We start from the raw sequence: 16,969 nt of genomic DNA, 5'->3' as shown, positions 1-16,969 counted from the left end.
CGATTTCCTTTTTTATTATTATTGCCTTAGTAGTATTCATCGTTTGTGCCTCAAAGCCACTGGACAGGGTCCCACAAATCTCCCTGGCCCCCTGTGTGGGAGCCAGGCTAAGATATGCAGCCCTCTGAATGCTCCCAGATCATCACTCTAGACCCAAACTGAGATATGATTTAGGAGGTCCCTATAACCAGGGATCTTTGGCCTAATCGGAGTCATTTATCCTGTCTTGAGCTATCAAATCAATGCTCATGGGTTGCAGGGAGTTGGATGAGGGTGGTTTTTCTCGTATGTTTTACAATGACTACTTTGAAAAGAATCTCATTTGTGAAGTTAATGCTCTCTGTAGCATATCTGGGAAGAACCCTTTCAAGAAGTAGCAGCTCCGCTTAGCAGCTCTGTAGGCTGCGATTTACTCCATCCTAAAAGAGGATGTCATTTCTAAAGCACGACTCAGAAATAAATACCTGCTCTCTTGAGTTACGAGGAAAATGTAATGCTCTAAAAGATGGTTCTGCCTAATCCTTTCTAATTCAGGAACATTAGAAGACAAGAAAGCATATGGATCGAGAGAAAAGCAGGTTGTGAAAAAAGAAAAAAACCAAGGAGAAGTATGCTAAAATTTGGATCACGCTAAATTCTATTTATGCTGAATGTTTTATTTTGTTGAAGTCTTATGTGAAAATAGCCATGTTGAAATGGCGGAAATCTTGTATTCCGCTCGCGTGAAGGAAGGGTAATGTTTGTTGGAAAGATTTTGCAGTAACAGTGAAAGTAAGGAGCATATAGCAAAGGAGCTCATAGCAAATCATAAAATGTTAGGAGCGGGTACAGGTCCTCTTAGGAACTCTTAGCTGCTTGCTGTAGTTCCTGCTTCAAATAACAACACAGTCTCACAATGTTGCATGCGGGTCCAGAGATATTTATTCATACTAGAGAAACGCAGCTCTGTGTGAATGAGTGCCCCCTGAGAAAGTTTAAATAAATTGTCCTGACCCACCACTAAAGCAGGCTGACGTGTCCTGAAGTGACAGCTGTCACTTTAATGCATTTCATCACCTCTCAGAAGAGGCTGAGTATCTGGATCTTATCACACTGCAAAGGATCTTTGTTTCTTGGTTTCCCCTGGCATCTTTTTTTTCCCTCTAGTTAAACAATCCAGTCTGAGCTGTTGGACAAAGAGAAAATAAATAAATATATCGTTAAGATTCAGTGATTTTTTTTTTTAAAGCACCTGCTTTTTGGAACACCGTTTGCAAAACATTATTTGAATTTTTAACTGTTTGAAATGATAATGCCATAAAACTATATTAAGTAATTTTCCTAAATAATAACTTGCACTGATAGCAATATGGGACACCATCAACTTGAAGCTCGACCTAAGATCTTGTCTGGATTCAGTTACTTCACGGTGACCATTTGATACTCAAGTCATGTGTCTGTTTAACCACATTCAGAAATGTCCAGTCTGTGGTATGCTGACCTTCCTGGTCCCTTTCCTAGCGCTAGAAAGGGAATTAGCACAAGCTTGCCCTTTATGGCTGAACTTTCTGGGTTTCTCATTACTTTTATTTAAACCAGATATTAAAGGCAAAAACTCTACTAGAGATGCACTTGGCTGGTGAGATAATTAGGAAACACCGTCTCCATAATTACCGTATCACTGTCTCTGGAGGGACATGAAAGCTTGTCCTGTCCCTTTAACAGGAGAAGTTGCTAATCCCCTTAACATTTTTTACCCCTTTAGACTGGTAATATTTCACAAAATTTTTGCTTTGTAAAATATTCCTAAAGGGAGGCTTAAGCAATAATGCACAGATTATGGAAATGATGCCCATTAAGTAGAGGGCGAGATTCTGGAAAGCCACAGAGCTGCTTCAAAACGTGTAACCTCCATTAGAGGCTTCATTTGAATGTTAATTCATGGAGCAGTAAATGTTTATTATTTTATGTTTTATTGAAACATAAATTAAAGAACTGTAATTATGTGTATGGCAAACAGTAAAGCAATGTACATTTGTCACGCAATGAGTCAGACAAGGAAAAATGCTACCACTGTTTCATCTACATCCAAATCCTTTATTGTAGACCCAACAGAAAGACACCCAGAGGGAATAACTCTGTAGATTAATGTTCTGATGTGGCGTGTAAATAAAAAATATATATGCTAGATATTCTTCCTAGTGAAGAATGCATCCTGGAATTCATTTGTGAAGGTCAGAAGCCATCCAAAGAAAGGGTGGGTTTCTTCTTCTCTCCCGAGAGAGAATCACGGTGGCTCTTATTAAAGTTCATGCCGAACAAAGAATCCCTCCCATTGGCAGTCGGCTGGATACTGATCGTTTTCAGGATAAGCTATTGGCTCCAGACACTCAAGCATACATGAGAAGTTTTTAAAAAGGACGTACGTGAAGCTAGAAAGATAAGACCTTCAAACTTACATTTTGATAAACCGATACTTTTCAGTGGGGAAGAAAGGCATGTGCCATGCAGTCAGAATGGCTCCAGCGAGACCACATTCTTGCATGTGCAGGAACTTCTAAGCAGAGGGAAAAGACAAGACTGTTGAAGAAGATCTATGTGTATGAGGTTACTTTTGTCTTTTTGTTTTTTTTTTTTTAAGCAAGCTAACAAAGTAAGATCACAGTCATCTCCCCACCCACCATCTATCCATCCATTCATTTGTCCTTCCATCTATTCATCTACGTATCCATCCTTCCAACAATTACACGATGTGTTCTCTAAGCTAGGAATCTGGGAGGAGGGGGAAAGAAATAATCAGGAAGAAAATATGGTAAGGACTAAGCTAGAGTTCTAGAGTAATGAAAGAGAGAGAACTGTAATTCTTGATATTTTGTGATAAAAGCAGTCATTGAGATACATACAAAGAATCAGAGGAACCCTGGAGAGTCTGAAGGCCACACAGAAGAGGTGACATCTGAACTGGCTCTTAAAAACTGAGAGGAAGTTGGAGAGGAGGAGGGAAAGGAACTCCACACGGAGGGAGTTCCTTTTTAATTTTTTCTACCAAGAATATATAAACACAACAGCTACAATGGTAGCTCATAAAATACAAGGGTGACAAATCCTGAAACGTTCTTGTATCTCTTGAAAGTTGTTTTACTGGAAGTAGCACTAAGGCGCTTTCCCTGCAAGGCAGCAAACAGAACCAGTTTCACAAAGAACCTCTGACCTCCTGCTCCTGCCTGTGTGGCTCGACAGGAAGACCTACCCTGGAAGGGTCTGCCTGGGCTTCCACTTGCCTTGTTGCAGGAGCATAACCTAATGCTGTAGGAATGACCATATTTGAGGATTATCATGGTTTTGCAGATCTTGCTTGAGTTGGTCAGCTTTTTTAAGGGCAATGATTACAAATTCTCCTGTCTTCTTGCTGAACAGTTTTAAGAACTTGAAGCTGTTATGGTCACTTTGAAAATCAATTATGAGCCAGAAGATGATAATGTAGAATATTTTACAAGATCTCTCTCAAATTTGTGAGACATCTGTTCTCTCATGGGACTCTCTTGCACAAGCGCTCAGTATCCTGAGGGTGAGTAGTATGCGGGGCAGAGGGATGATACCGCCTGCTGGGCTGTGTTTCACTACACCTCACGTGCCAGTAGGAAGTGTCGCACCTGGGCTTTGGCCTTGAGAAAACCTACTCACTCCACCTCCCAAGGCCTGCATTTCTTTATCTCTCCATCTTTCAAGTGGAGAGAAAACCAGTATCCTAACACATAAAATTATTGAGTGGGTTATATGAAACAAGTAGATAAAGTGCTTAGACCAATGCTGGCATATTCCAAATGCTCAGTAGATCTTATTATCACTATGTTACACAACAGTAGTTTTGAAAATATGTTTGACAACCCGCTTCTGCTATAAACCAGAAGGTTCGGTTCTGCAGCGAGCCTTGCTAAATAGATTTCACCCCAGACCATCACCCACCCCAAAGCTCATGTTTTCTTCCTGGCTGGATTCTTCCTCACTTGGTTTGGGGAGGCCTCAGCTTCTGCTGCAAAGTTTAGGGTCAGTGTGAAAACACTACCAGCTACTAAGTTCCAAAATAAGTGTCACTGGAAGTGCTTCTGCTCCAGGGCCTTGAGGACACCTTGACATGTTCGACTCAGGAATAAAATTAGTTGTCTGTCAAAAGGCACAGGCACAGTGATGGTTTCTGGCCCTTGTGTTAGCAAGTGCCTTCCTGTAGCGTATTGCAGCTGGTGTGCCTTTCATGAAACAGAGGAAACACAATTTTCCAGGTGCCGCAATCGTCCCAGTCAAACTGAGAAACTTTAAAAAAAAGGTAAAAGATAAAGAACCAATTCAGTTTCAAAAACATCTCCGACTTTGTTGAGACCCTGTGGAGTTTCGTGGCTTAACGGTTGTGTCTTTAAGCCGTACAGCACACCGGTGGTGTTCCAGCTGTGAGTTGTAATAATATATCATGAGAAGGATGGTGCTCCAATGATGTATGAGTGCAGTACATCATCTGAGCATCGCAGCTTTCATGATGTATGGCTCCAAACCACAATGAGAGTTTAAAGGAGCTTTTAGTGACCAAGCAGCTTTAAATTTCAAATTTTTAAAAAATTAAGGTCTTTTCAAGTCAAATACAAGCAACCTGATGGAATCTGATGCTGTATAGAGTGTCACTGAACTCTGAAAGCGTGGGTATGTGTCTTTTCCTTTCGGCTTTAAGTTCACAAGGTGGAAGTAATTGGCAGGCTCTTCTTCAATTCCCCCTCCAAAAGAAGAGAAGCCCAGAGAACTGAACAAACGTGAGCTAGTGTCAGTGCATCCATTTTGCCAATCAGTTTCCCCCATCTTCCACACTGCACACATGAGTAGCTCGTCTCCACTGCAAAGTACTGGATCACGAGGTGCTGTAATAGGTAGTGGGTAAACCCAGGAGAGATTTGTTTTCTTTGTTTTAAGGTGTTCTCCCACTAAAAGTTAGAACAAGAAGAACAGATAAAAAGTAGATTAACTTCCTTACCCATTGCTCGCAAATTCAAAACAGGACATAGGGGAAGAAAACTCACCTTTTCTATCATTTGTCTTGGTAAAGTAAAGGAAGCACTGATTGCAAATGAGAAGAAAAATAAAAGATGAATAGCATATAGGCCACTCACCCTGAGAAGGAAATGGGAGCTATTGTCATAGTTCCATCACCTCTCCTGTTTTAACGATATGTTTATAAGATGGCGACGTTGCTTGTGAGAATGTACCCACTTCGTTTAAAAACCACTGGCTTTTGGGGGCAAGGAAATCACTACCAATAAGAAAGTAGGTGCTGGGAGAACTGCTCCTCCTCTATTTTTTTTATTTATTTTTTTAACCCTACTACAGTAAACAGAACAAAATGAGAAATCTCCCTACTGTTTGTGTAGTAGACTCAAACGAGAACATCAAGAGACAATTACATTTCAAGTGGCTTCTTCCATTTTCCTGTAGTGAGTGAATTAAAGGGAAGAATGGTGGTAGAGTTACTGCCATGTGGAGAGAAACATCTGGGCATGAGGCATTAACACAGTCTCCCTTCCCCTTATCTTGCCTCTAGTTTTTCACTTCTTTGGCTTCCTCCAGTAGATTGTAACTCTCCAATTACTGTAGATTTTTGGTGTCTACCTCCTACCTCTCCCTGACTTCTGAAGGGCAGAACATCCTCTTTTCATCAAATAGAACCATTTACTGTCTCAAAAAGAAGTCCCAGACTTCTTTTGTACTAGAGGCTTAAGTATATAATCTAGGTAATGTAAGCGTTCAGAACAGGCCTCCCCAAGATGTGCGCTTTGGCACGTGGATTCTGTTGAGCTAAAGGCAATGGAGACCCTGTGGGCTCAAGAGAAACTACTTACCCTCCCTTAACTACCTAGAAGAATTTCAACTGGGGATTTTTCCCAGAAAAAGAGTTATTACCAAAGATAAATTTTATCTAAATTTCCCCGTCTATATGGCAGGGCAGACATCTAATTACCAAACTTTGCTCTTCTCCTCACCGTCCTGTGAATGACCCTCCTGTCCTTGGAAGCCCCAGTCCCCTATCCCATTCCTTAGCTCAGGACAGCGTATGTACCTCATTTTAGTTTTCTGTCTCTGTACCTCTCATATATATTCGGTTCCCATACGTACAATATTAAATTTGATTTTCTCCTGTTAATCTGTCTTATGTCAGTTTAATTCTTAGAGCAGCCAGAAGAACCTAGAAGAGTAGAGGAAAGTTTTCTTCCTCCCTGTCAGTAACAACGATGTGGCAATAAACGCATCGCCCACTACTCTGAGGCTGTCATTTGAACAATAGGAGTGATGCAGTCTTAGCATCTAAAGAGATGGGGGCTGTTTCATCTGTTATTTGAAGAATCCCCCAAATTTAGTCCACTTCTTTTCTATAGAGAAAACACGGACACACCATTTAGTCATTTCTTTCTCATAAGGTAAAAAAACTTTACTTACACCTTTATAGTACTTTCACAGCATTCATCTACCCATTTTTAAGGCATTATCAATGATAAAACATTTGCTACCATGTACGTGAGAGCACTGTGTGCCACTAACTGTGCATAAGGCTCTGTATGCATCATCACATTCTCACCAAAACACGGAGACATAGGAGATGTTACGGTGTCCATTGCAGCAGATGAGGAAACGGAGGCTTACGGAGAGTAAGTAAATTGTCCAAGGTCACCAAACTGGTCAAAGTGGCAGATCTGGGATTCTAAGCCAGGTTGAGGGGATGTCAAATCCCAATTTAGTTAGGCTGTCATCCTTCCCAATTAAATAATTAATATCTGGGTGAGCGTATGCCCTGGTTTATTTGAAACGGTCTGGGTTTAGATGTTTATGTATCTTCGTCCACTTACAACAGGGTGACATCCCAGTAAACCCATCGTAAATTGAAGATATCATTAAGGTGAAAATACATTTAATATACGTAACCTATAGAACATCATAGCTTAGCAGCCTGCCTTAAACGTGCTGGGAACACTTACATTCACCTACAGTTGGGAAAAATCATCTTAACACAAAGCCTATTTTATACTAAAGTGTTGAATAGCTCATGGACCTTACTGAATACTATACTGAAAGTGCAAAACAGAACGGTTGTCTAGGTACAGACGGTTGTCAGTGTATTTGTTGTTTACCCTTGTGCTCCAGTGGCTGACCGGGAGCTGTAGTGGCTGCCGCCGCCCAGCATCACGAGAGAGTACGGACCCACATATCGCCATGAGCCTGGGAACAGATCAAAATTCAAAATTCAAAGTATGGTTTCTACTTATTACATTTGCACCATCGTAAAGTTAGAAAATTTTAAGTAGAACCATCGTAAGTCGGGGCCCATCTATAGTTATAAACAGGCCAGTGTAGTGATGAACAATGCCTCGTTTCACTCCCCAAATTCCCCTTTGGACAATAAATTATACGGCCCCTCACTAGTAATATGTTTCATGCTGGGATCTGATTTCTGCTGGTTTTAAGTATTCTCATCTGCCTGTAAGGGGGGAAAACAAAGAGGGGAGGGAGGGAGGGGGGGAGGGAGGGAGGCAGACTCTCATGAAGTTGTTTTGAAGGGATGGCCTTCTAACTCCATTCCTCTGCTTATTGGCCATTTACACATCTTCTTGGGAGAAATGCCTATTCAACCCCTGCCCATTTTCTTAGTTGGTTTTTTTGTCTTTTTATTACTGAGTTATAGTAGTTCTTTATATGTCTTAGATACAAGTCCCTTATCAGGTGGATGATTTGCAAAATAATTTTTCTCCCATTCCGCGGGTTACCTTTTCACTTTCTTGACTGTATCCTTTGAAGCACAAAGTTTAAATTTTGGCTATGTTCACCTTCTTCCACTTTTAAGGACCCTTGTGATTACATTGGGTGCAGGTGGATAATTCAGGGTCATTCATACTCTCCCTGTTTTAAGGTCAGCTGGTAACAAGGCTAATCCTTCTGCAACTGTAATTTTTCGTTGCCATACAACCTAACATATTCACCAGCCCTGGGATTAGGAGATGGACGTACTGGAGGGTCCACTGTCTGCCTCCCAAAGCAGTGTTTTTGTTTTCCTTCAGAATCAGACTTGCCTTCTGTGATTACTCATTAATCTGAGGGAGAGGGATTCATACTGGGGCAACTGATGGAGGTTGCTGGACCCTAGTTATGGAGCAGGGTAGCTCTCTATCTCTAGTCTTCCCTGCCCTTTCCCCGCCATGATTTTATCCTTTATAGACAAATCAGAATATGTTCTGATAACGACAAAACACATCAGTGTGACTATACTGACCATCCTCAGGTGAGTATGGGGTAAAGTAGATGTGTTCAAAAGGATGGAAGGAGACACACAGATCGCGCAAAAGAGGCGGGACCTATAAAAGTGTTGTTAAGGTATTAACACTGAGAGAGACCCTACATTTGGAGAAAGAGATAACGGAAAGGGCTTTAAAAGCTAAAATTTACTCAAGCAGATGAGCCAGGAAAGGGTGGATCTACTGCTTGGTGCAAACTACATACAATTAATAGATTAGGGGGGAAAAAAGACTTGACATTGAACAGCTTGGTTAATCTATATTTATATCTGGCATGACTTTGAACTAGGAAGACGTAAGGTGGAAATGGGACTTAGGAGATATCATCCTTGCTTTAAGTGAATTGAGACCTCTGGGCAAAGGCAGGTTCCATCCCCTGAGGGGTGCAAGTCCAAAAGCACTTGCAGATGTGATCAAAGACATTACTGAGAAATCATGGAGCTGGCAGAGGCATCAAGAGGCCATGGCGAAGAGGTAACCTTATATTTGGAATCTGGAGAGGCAGGGTGGCCTCCTGAGAGATGGTGTCACTTGGTGGTGAAGAGCAAATGCTCCAGTGTCTGATGGCAGAGTCAGGTTCAGATTTCACCTGCTGGTCACGCCTTCAGGAGCTTGGCCACGTTGTTTAACCTCTTTGGTCTATTTTGTCTCTTGGAAATGGTGATGTATTTATTAACAACCTCTAGGCAGTATTGTAAGGGTTAATTGAAATAATGATGTAAATCAACCCAGGGACTGGTATGTAGTGATCTTTCATTAAGTATTAACAACAATGACTACTACTAAGGGTAATAATAATAATTGTAGAAACTAGTAGACTCAGGAAACTTAAGCCCGTATTTCCTCACAAGTGATTTTCTCCCTCCTCTGCAACTACTGCCATGGATTTCTTTGTGAAACTTCTTTTCCTTGGAAAAGTTATCTGTGCTTATTTATCTCCTTTTCTTCACCTTCTACTCTCTCTTAAATCCTCTCCAGGAAAAAAAAAAATCCGCTTCAGTTTTCTTTTTTAATATCAGTTTTATGGAAACATAATTCACATACCATAAAATTCACTCTCTTTAAAGTATACAGTTTCATGTTTTTCTAGTATATTCACAAAGTTGGGCAACCATCATGACTATGTAATTTTAGAATAAATTCATCATCCCCAAAAGAAATGTCATGTCCATTAGCAACCACTCCCCATTCCCCTTGGCCACTGCTAATTTACTTTCTATCTCGATGAATTGGCCCATACTGGGCATTTCATATAAACAGAATGATATATCTGGCCTTCTGTGTCTGGCTTCTTTCACTTAGCATAACTCACTTAGCATAATTCTTTCACTTAACAGTACTTCATTCCTTTTTATGGCCAAATCATATTCCATTGTCTGGCTATACCACATGTTTCTTATACATTCGCTACTTGATGGGCATGTGGGTTGTTTTCCCTGTTTGGCTATTATGTATAATACTGCTATAAATATTCATATACAAGTTTTTGTGTGGACCTGTTTTCAGATCTTTTGGGTACGTACTTAGGAGTAGAATCCTGAATCATATGGTAACTCTATGTTTAACTTTTTGAGGAAGTGCAGAACTATTTTCCAAAACAGTGGCATCATTTTACATTTTCACCAACAGCCTGTGAATGTTCTAATTCTCCACAGTCTCATCCACACTTGTTATTTTCTTTTTTTAATATTGCCATTCTATTGACTGCTAAGTGACATCTCAATGTGGTCTTCATTTTCATTTTACGAATGACTGATGATGTTGAGCATCTTGTCATGTGCTTTTTAGTTAAGTTTTATTCTCCCAGTTTCATGGAAGCTAACGCAAGCTTTCAACAGTGCTGACGGTTGATGATACACTCCTTGGAATTCCTTCTTCCATCAGTTTGAGAGCTTACCCTCTCTTGATTTGCCTCCTTCTTTGCTGTATCCTTCATCTGAGTCCTACTTCTTCTCTTCCCAAAATTCAAATGTTGAAGTGTCCCAGTTCTGAATTTTTAGCTCTGCCCACTAGGTTTTTTTTGCAGGACACTTATATCCACCTGAAACTAAATTGTGTATTTATTTTCTTGCTTATTTTCTGTATCACCCTTTGCATTGTAGCTCTATGGAGGCAGGGACTTTGTCTTATTCGTTACTATATCCCCGGTTTCTAGACTAGAACTTGGTTCTAAATATTTTTGCATGAATAATTATAAATGTTAGAAAAATGTAAACAGATGTTATATGAATCAAGAGTGGCGCTCTCCATAATTAAATAAGTTTCTGGATTGCTAATTAAACACATTTAACGATGTGTCTTTTGAGTGGGTCTTCTCTGACACTATGCTAGTGAGCATTGTGGAATTTTAGTTGACCATGAAAACTTTTTCGGTATGCAGTGCATCATGGATTTTTAAAAATACTCTTCCCGGGCTTCCCTGGTGGTGCAGTGGTTGAGAGTCCGCCTGCCGATGCAGGGGACATGGGTTCGTGCCCCGGTCCGGGAAGATCCCACGTGCCGCGGAGCGGCTGGGCCCGTGAGCCACGGCCACTGAGCCTGCGCGTCCGGAGCCTGTGCTCCGCAACGGGAGAGGCCACAGCAGTGAGAGGCCCGAAGGAAAAAAAAATACTCTTTCCACTCAAGCAACTATACTGTAAAATTTAATCAGAGGTTTTGATAGCACTTTAAAAAGTCAATTGTGATCACCAAAGTTCAATATGAAGAACGAATTATGTCGAATTATCTCCGTATGTGCTGTTCATGGGGGTTTTATCAGAATGCCATTCTATTGGAAGGCCATGACAATGGTATTCCTTCACAGCAGCGAGGTTTTGAGCAGGCTTTATGGTGATTTCCCTTTTCTGAGAAGTTGAGTGCTTTGTCAGGATCTTGTGATGGGTCTGTCACTTAAGAATTTAAGTCAAGCTCTCAGGCTGTGTTGAGAGCTATGCCCTTGGGGAAAATCACCTATACAGTGAGCTGTTTGCTGTCATCAGTGTCACAGTGAATTTAAAGTGGTTACCAATGATCAAGGGTGGCAATTCCAGGACTGGGTGGTAACAGAGCCTATAGAAATAGCCCTGAACACTAACCCAGGAGAGCAAGGTAAAGAAAAAGAGGTGTGGGATGGGCCTGGACCCAGGAGGTTTCCCTAATGTAAGTTCACAGCCACCTGTATGTCATTAGTGGACAAGAACAGACATATTCGTAAGGACAAGGCACAGAGGGTGACCAGAGAGCGGCAAGTCGAGGAAGCATTCAGTAATAGGTCTCCCATAATGCAACAGGGCAGGCAAAACAGTGAGTGACCTTGGTGCTTACATTAGCACATTTTCAGGAGAGGAGGTCAGGAACCAGATGGATCCTGTGAACCGTGGTTGCGGTTGTCTAAGTCTGGCCCTGGACCAGCAACATTGATATCACTGGGAGTTTGTAAGAAATGTGAATTCTAGGGGCCTGGCGATCTGTGTTCCACCAAGCCCCGGGTGCCTGCGCAGATTTGAGGACCACTAGTCAAAGCAACAGTAATAAGCTTTAGCAACAGAGTAACTTTAACCATGTCCCATTCAAGGAGCTTCTTAAGTATCTTCCCTGCTGGTGTGGGAACCAAGCCCTGAATGTGATCTCTCTCTGCTGATTAAAAAGTAAATAAATAAACATAAATAAAAAGTAAGAGTAATACTGCTGCAGTTTTATGTATTAAGTATTCAGTATGTACTAAGCAGCACGCTAGGGACGTGGTTAGCAGATTTGATCCTCTTAACAGCTCTGTGAGGTCGAAACGGTTGCAACCCCCCTTATGGATGAGGAAACTGAGATACAGGCCTTGTGAGGCAAGAGCAAAGAGCTAGTAAGTGGTAGGCCCAGGATTTGCATTAGGCAGTTTGGCTGGAGAACACTGGCCTGGAATACCTGATTATTGAAAGGTCCAAGGGAGATGGTGGGTGGGTGGACGGATGGATGGATGGATAGATATAAGGAAGAAAGGAAGGAAAGGAGGGAGGGAGGAAGGGAAGAAAGAAGGAGGAAAAGAGGGAAGAAAGAGGGGGAAAGGGTAGCTGCAGGTTTGGGAAGTAAAGCTTGAGTACGCCTTCTTTTAAGGGTGGGCTATTTCCATGTACTGTGACAGTCTTGCCGTCTTGCTATTAAGTCAACTAGCCCACGTGCATCAATCACTTTCAGCCTGGGCTTATCCCGCACTGCTTCCTTCTAAGAATTTGTTTCCATGGGTAGTGTGTGATGTATTTTTCCCTGTTTGTTTTTTCTCCTTGTCTCCCGCTGCTCACATAGTCTGTGACTTAGGCATGCACTCGTCTCAGTTGCTGAGGGATCCATGACTGGCTTCATCATTAACTGGAGAATATTCTGGGAAGAACATGTCACTCTTTGGGGACCATGTGCTCAGGGGCTGCTGTGAAGCTCCTCTCTGCTTTATTCACCTTGGAACGCCTTGTTCCCTGCCTCTGCCTTAATAGCATATCATTTTCCCCTCCTCACGCAGCAAAGCCACGGGGACACTTATCTCACATTCTCCCGAGGCCCTTTGGAGGCTTGGAGACTTGCAGCCTGATCACTGTAATCAAGAAGGGGTGGGTGTGATCGGAGACTAGGTTTGATTCTTTGTCTGCCTGTCCACATTTAGGCTTTTCCTTTTCACATTCCTCCCCCTGGTTTGTGAACATAGCTCAAGGGCAGGAGCGAGGTTTAACTTCGGCTGAGGTACAATAGAGGCTCCTTGGAAATAAAACTTTTAAATGGCAGTTTCGCCTTGAAGGGTATTGAATTAGATATGCTGTGTGCCTTGACTCATGATCTCTGCATAATAGCATTGCTATGTATATTACCTGGGCGCTTTAGAAGACTAGAGAAACGGACTGTTTAAAAGATTAACTTCACAGAATCAGCGTTATGTGCTGACAAAGAATGTGGCGGTAAGAGCCAGATGGGCTGGCTTCCTGTGCTGACTCTACCACTTCCTCTGGGGCTTTGACCTCTCTGAGCATAGATTTCCTCATCTGTAAAATGGAGATCATAGTAGAACTTGCCTCAGGGGATTATTCAGACCATTAAACGAGATAAAAGCTTTCTTATCATAGTAACTCAACACTTAATAAGTGAGAACTATCGATGTTACTATTATATGATTATTATTTGAAGCCCCTGTTCTGTAACTTGCTCCATACTCCTTTCTACTTTCGCTCCTCTGCTTCTTTACTTATGCCTTTCTCTGTTAGCCAATCCTTCTTTCTTGTCAGTTTCAGAGTTCCTATGGTAACCTTTTAAGACATGCTGTCATTTCAAAGCACTGGCTAAATACAACCAAGATTGACAACTATGGGTAATTCCACAGAGCCCCTAAAACACTGGCACTCACACTCTCATATATGCCACCACACTGTCCTCTCTTGTTTTTTTTTTTCTTTTTGGTGCGCGGGCCTCTCACTGTTGTGGCCTCTCCCGCTGCGGAGCACAGGCCCCGGACGCGCAGGCTCAGCGGCCCTGGCTCACGGGCCCAGCCGCTCCACGGCACGTGGGATCTTCCCGGACCGGGGCATGAACCCGAGTCCCATGCATCGGCAGGCGGACCCCCAACCACTGTGCCACCAGGGAAGCCCCCTCTCTTGTTTTGAGCCTCTATTCTCTGCAGATTTCAGATATAGTTACTGAAGGTGACCATCATCTTCCTCTGAAAAATAATCCAGCAGGAGCCAATATGGAGTAACTGGACTTCATGGAAGCGTCATTATCAAGTCTAGAAATATATGGGGAGATAATCACATTTTATTCTTTCTTCCTTGTACTTTTTCAGCATGTTCACATCCACGTTCTCCCAAGGAAGGCTGGAGACTTTCGCAGGAATGACAGCATCTACGATGAGGTAGGTCTGCTCTCTCTGATCTTATTGTTTGATTATCGGGGCTGGAAGTGTGAGGAAATCAACCTAATGAACCAGGAACCCTGCGTATATGGTCTTAAATGGGATTCTACCCAATAAGACTTGGGAAGTGGCAGTAGAGGCCAAGGAGCCAAGAATGGCCATTGCAGAAACTGAAGACAAATAAATTATAATGATTTTCTTTTTCAAATGTAATGTGGCAGAAACCAAGTGTCTTTGTGATTTCCGTCCTGTCATTTACCAAGGCACTAAACATTTTCATGGAGACACAGCCCAGAGGTTCTGTAGGAGATAATCTAGAGTGCCACCAGTGGAAATCAAGCAGATTGGTATATGTTTTTTTCTTTTTTTAGTTGAATACTACATTTAATTTTAAAACCACTTTGGAACTCGGCTTGCCTCTCCTAACAGCATTTATTCAGAGTGGAACTTTGAGTTATGGTCAGCAGAAACTAGGTTGGTTTGAAGGATGAGTGTAACCCCTGTGTCATAAGCATTTAGCAGTTAACTTATTACTTCCATTCAAAGATATAAGTGTGAAACCACTATAAAGATGAGCAGCAAGAAGCAGGTGATCTGCTGCTAGGACCGCATCTACATGAAAACCTTCAGATGTCTGTCTGTGCTGTGCGGAGCATAGACCCTTTCATGGATATGCTGGTGTAACATATCAGAAGAAAATTTTAGTTTAAATATTTATTTCAGCAAGGAGAGGGCACCTGTGTTCCCCATGTGTAAGAGCTGATCTGATAGCAGTGGGGCTCTGGAGTGCTTGGTTGGAGAGGTGAAAACACTGTTTTCTTAGGCTGAACTGTCCCCTTGAAATCTTGTTTATATTCCAAATGTGCTTGTGACAGAAGCTGCAGGGCTACATTTCAGCCCAGTTTGAGACATGATGTCCAAGGCTGAGGTTGGTGTGTGGCCTTTCTCTCCTCCACACTCTTTTGCTCTCTCGTGTGCACTCTCTCAGTGTCTCCAGCCTCGCAGGTGAAGCAACACATGTCCCTGTCTCCTACCCATTAGGAGAAGCTTCTCAGGAGAAGTAATTGCTAAAAGAGTTTTCTTTTTCCCCATTAATTGCTGAGTCGTAAGTCCCCACTAAGGGAGATTGTGGTACGAGACTTGAAGACGTTGAACTTCAGAGACAGGCAGAATTAGGTTCAAATCCCAGTGCCGCCTACTGGGATTGTGTGATGTTGGAAAAGTCATGTAAACCCTGTGTTTTAATCCCCTTTTCTTTAAAATGTAGATAATATATAATACATACACTTCAAAAGGTGGTTGCATGTAATGTGTGACATACTGGACATGAAACGCTTATCACAGGGATGGGTACATACTTTATTTATTAAAGTATGTACCAGTGTGGTACGTGCTGGTAAAGTATGTACCAGCATTTATTAATAATTAACTGTTTCTGTTCTTATTACCGTTACTAGTTTTGTTTTTAAGAAACCAGCAACGGTGAGTAAATGGAAAACCTGGCTTTGAAGCCAGGTCGTTGGATGCCCCCATCCAGCGCTCTTTTCAAGGGTCAGATTTCCAATTTTCCCTCTGTCTTCAACTGCTCACTCTGAGATTCATCTTACTCTTTGTGCAAAAATACGTCTCCAGTTTGAGCGCATAATAAGATAACGCCTAGGAAGCAGCACGAGAAACATGAGGCATTGCACAGGCGTTATTGGTACAAGATGTAATGGACATTAGACTGAGTGACCTTAATCAGAAATGATGGAGTAATGAGGGGCAGCATTCTTTATACTGATGGGAGTACTCACCCCCGATTATGCATCTCTCCATGAAATACAACAAACATACTGCCTGGGAGGGTGGGCAGTGGGAGCAGGGACAGCAGGAGACTGAACTCCGTAGAATGGAATTGTATTCCTACTGCTGCAGAAATAGAAAATGATGCCTGGAGAAGCTCTAGATGATAAATTGGCTAGGAATGCTGTATTCTCCCTGGGCACTGTTTTAAGAGGGATGGTGACAAATCGGAGAAGGTTCACAGAAAGGTGATTAGGATGACAGAGCCTGGAAGCTGTTACCTTGGGGAGTCGTTGAAGGTGAGGATGTGTTGTCGGAAGAAGGGAAGGCTTGTAGAGGGAAGGCTATGACCGTGTCACTCTTTCTAAGTATCTGAAGGGCTGGCAGGTAGAAAAGGTATTAAAGCTGTTCTATGTGGCTCCAGAGAGCAGATCTGGAACCGTTAGGCATCAAGGAGTCAGGTGTCAGTTCCACATAACAACAGGTCAAATTTATAGAAACTTCTGAATACTTAGAGTGCCTCGTGAGGGAGGGGGCTTCCCATCCCTGGACCCGTGCAAGCACAGAATGAATGACCGCGATTCTTCAGGAGGACTTGTCCATCCAGTTCTTGGATGGGCCACATGGCTCTGTGATTCCTGTCTTTACATATCTGACCATTTGATGGTTACCTCCATTTTTAAGTTACGAAAGTTCTGTAACAAATAGTGTAGGGTTTTTGTTGTTGTTGTTAGTGTTACAGCATTCGGGTTACTGCCTAATAAAATATATCCTTTCCCGTTCAGTTCATGGAAATATAAGATATAACTCTTCCTTGACTTACATGAGCTCACTCTAATGAGTTTTCTCATTCCCAGCCTCTTTCCTGCTTTTCCCCCAGCTCGGCGTTGCCTATTGATGTTCCGTGGGCTTTGTTTGCCTCCTCATATGTGTTTTATTTTGCTTGTGAAGAATTTTTTAATGGCGTGCTTTATTTTGCCTGCAACATATTTTTTTAATGAGTCTGGATGCTATTAGGCGTGTC

General features: G+C 42.2%; 1 protein-coding gene across 28 annotated transcripts in view; it reads left to right on the top strand.

Moving 5' to 3' along the window:
- FHIT (fragile histidine triad diadenosine triphosphatase) overlaps positions 1-16,969 on the top strand; it is a 1,435,777-nt gene that overhangs the window by 1,244,862 nt on the left and 173,946 nt on the right. For all 28 annotated transcript variants that reach the window (XM_079935606.1, XM_079935605.1, XM_079935595.1 and 25 more), the window contains one exon: positions 14,092-14,160. In XM_079935606.1, coding sequence (XP_079791732.1) covers positions 14,092-14,160 — 69 coding nt within the window. The remainder of the gene's footprint in view (positions 1-14,091; positions 14,161-16,969) is intronic.

The sequence above is a fragment of the Stenella coeruleoalba genome (assembly GCF_951394435.1).
Source record: "Stenella coeruleoalba genome assembly, chromosome: 10".
Lineage (NCBI taxonomy): Eukaryota > Metazoa > Chordata > Mammalia > Artiodactyla > Delphinidae > Stenella > Stenella coeruleoalba.
Note: the sequence above shows the minus strand (reverse complement) of the source record. Positions and strands in the feature narration are given on the sequence as shown.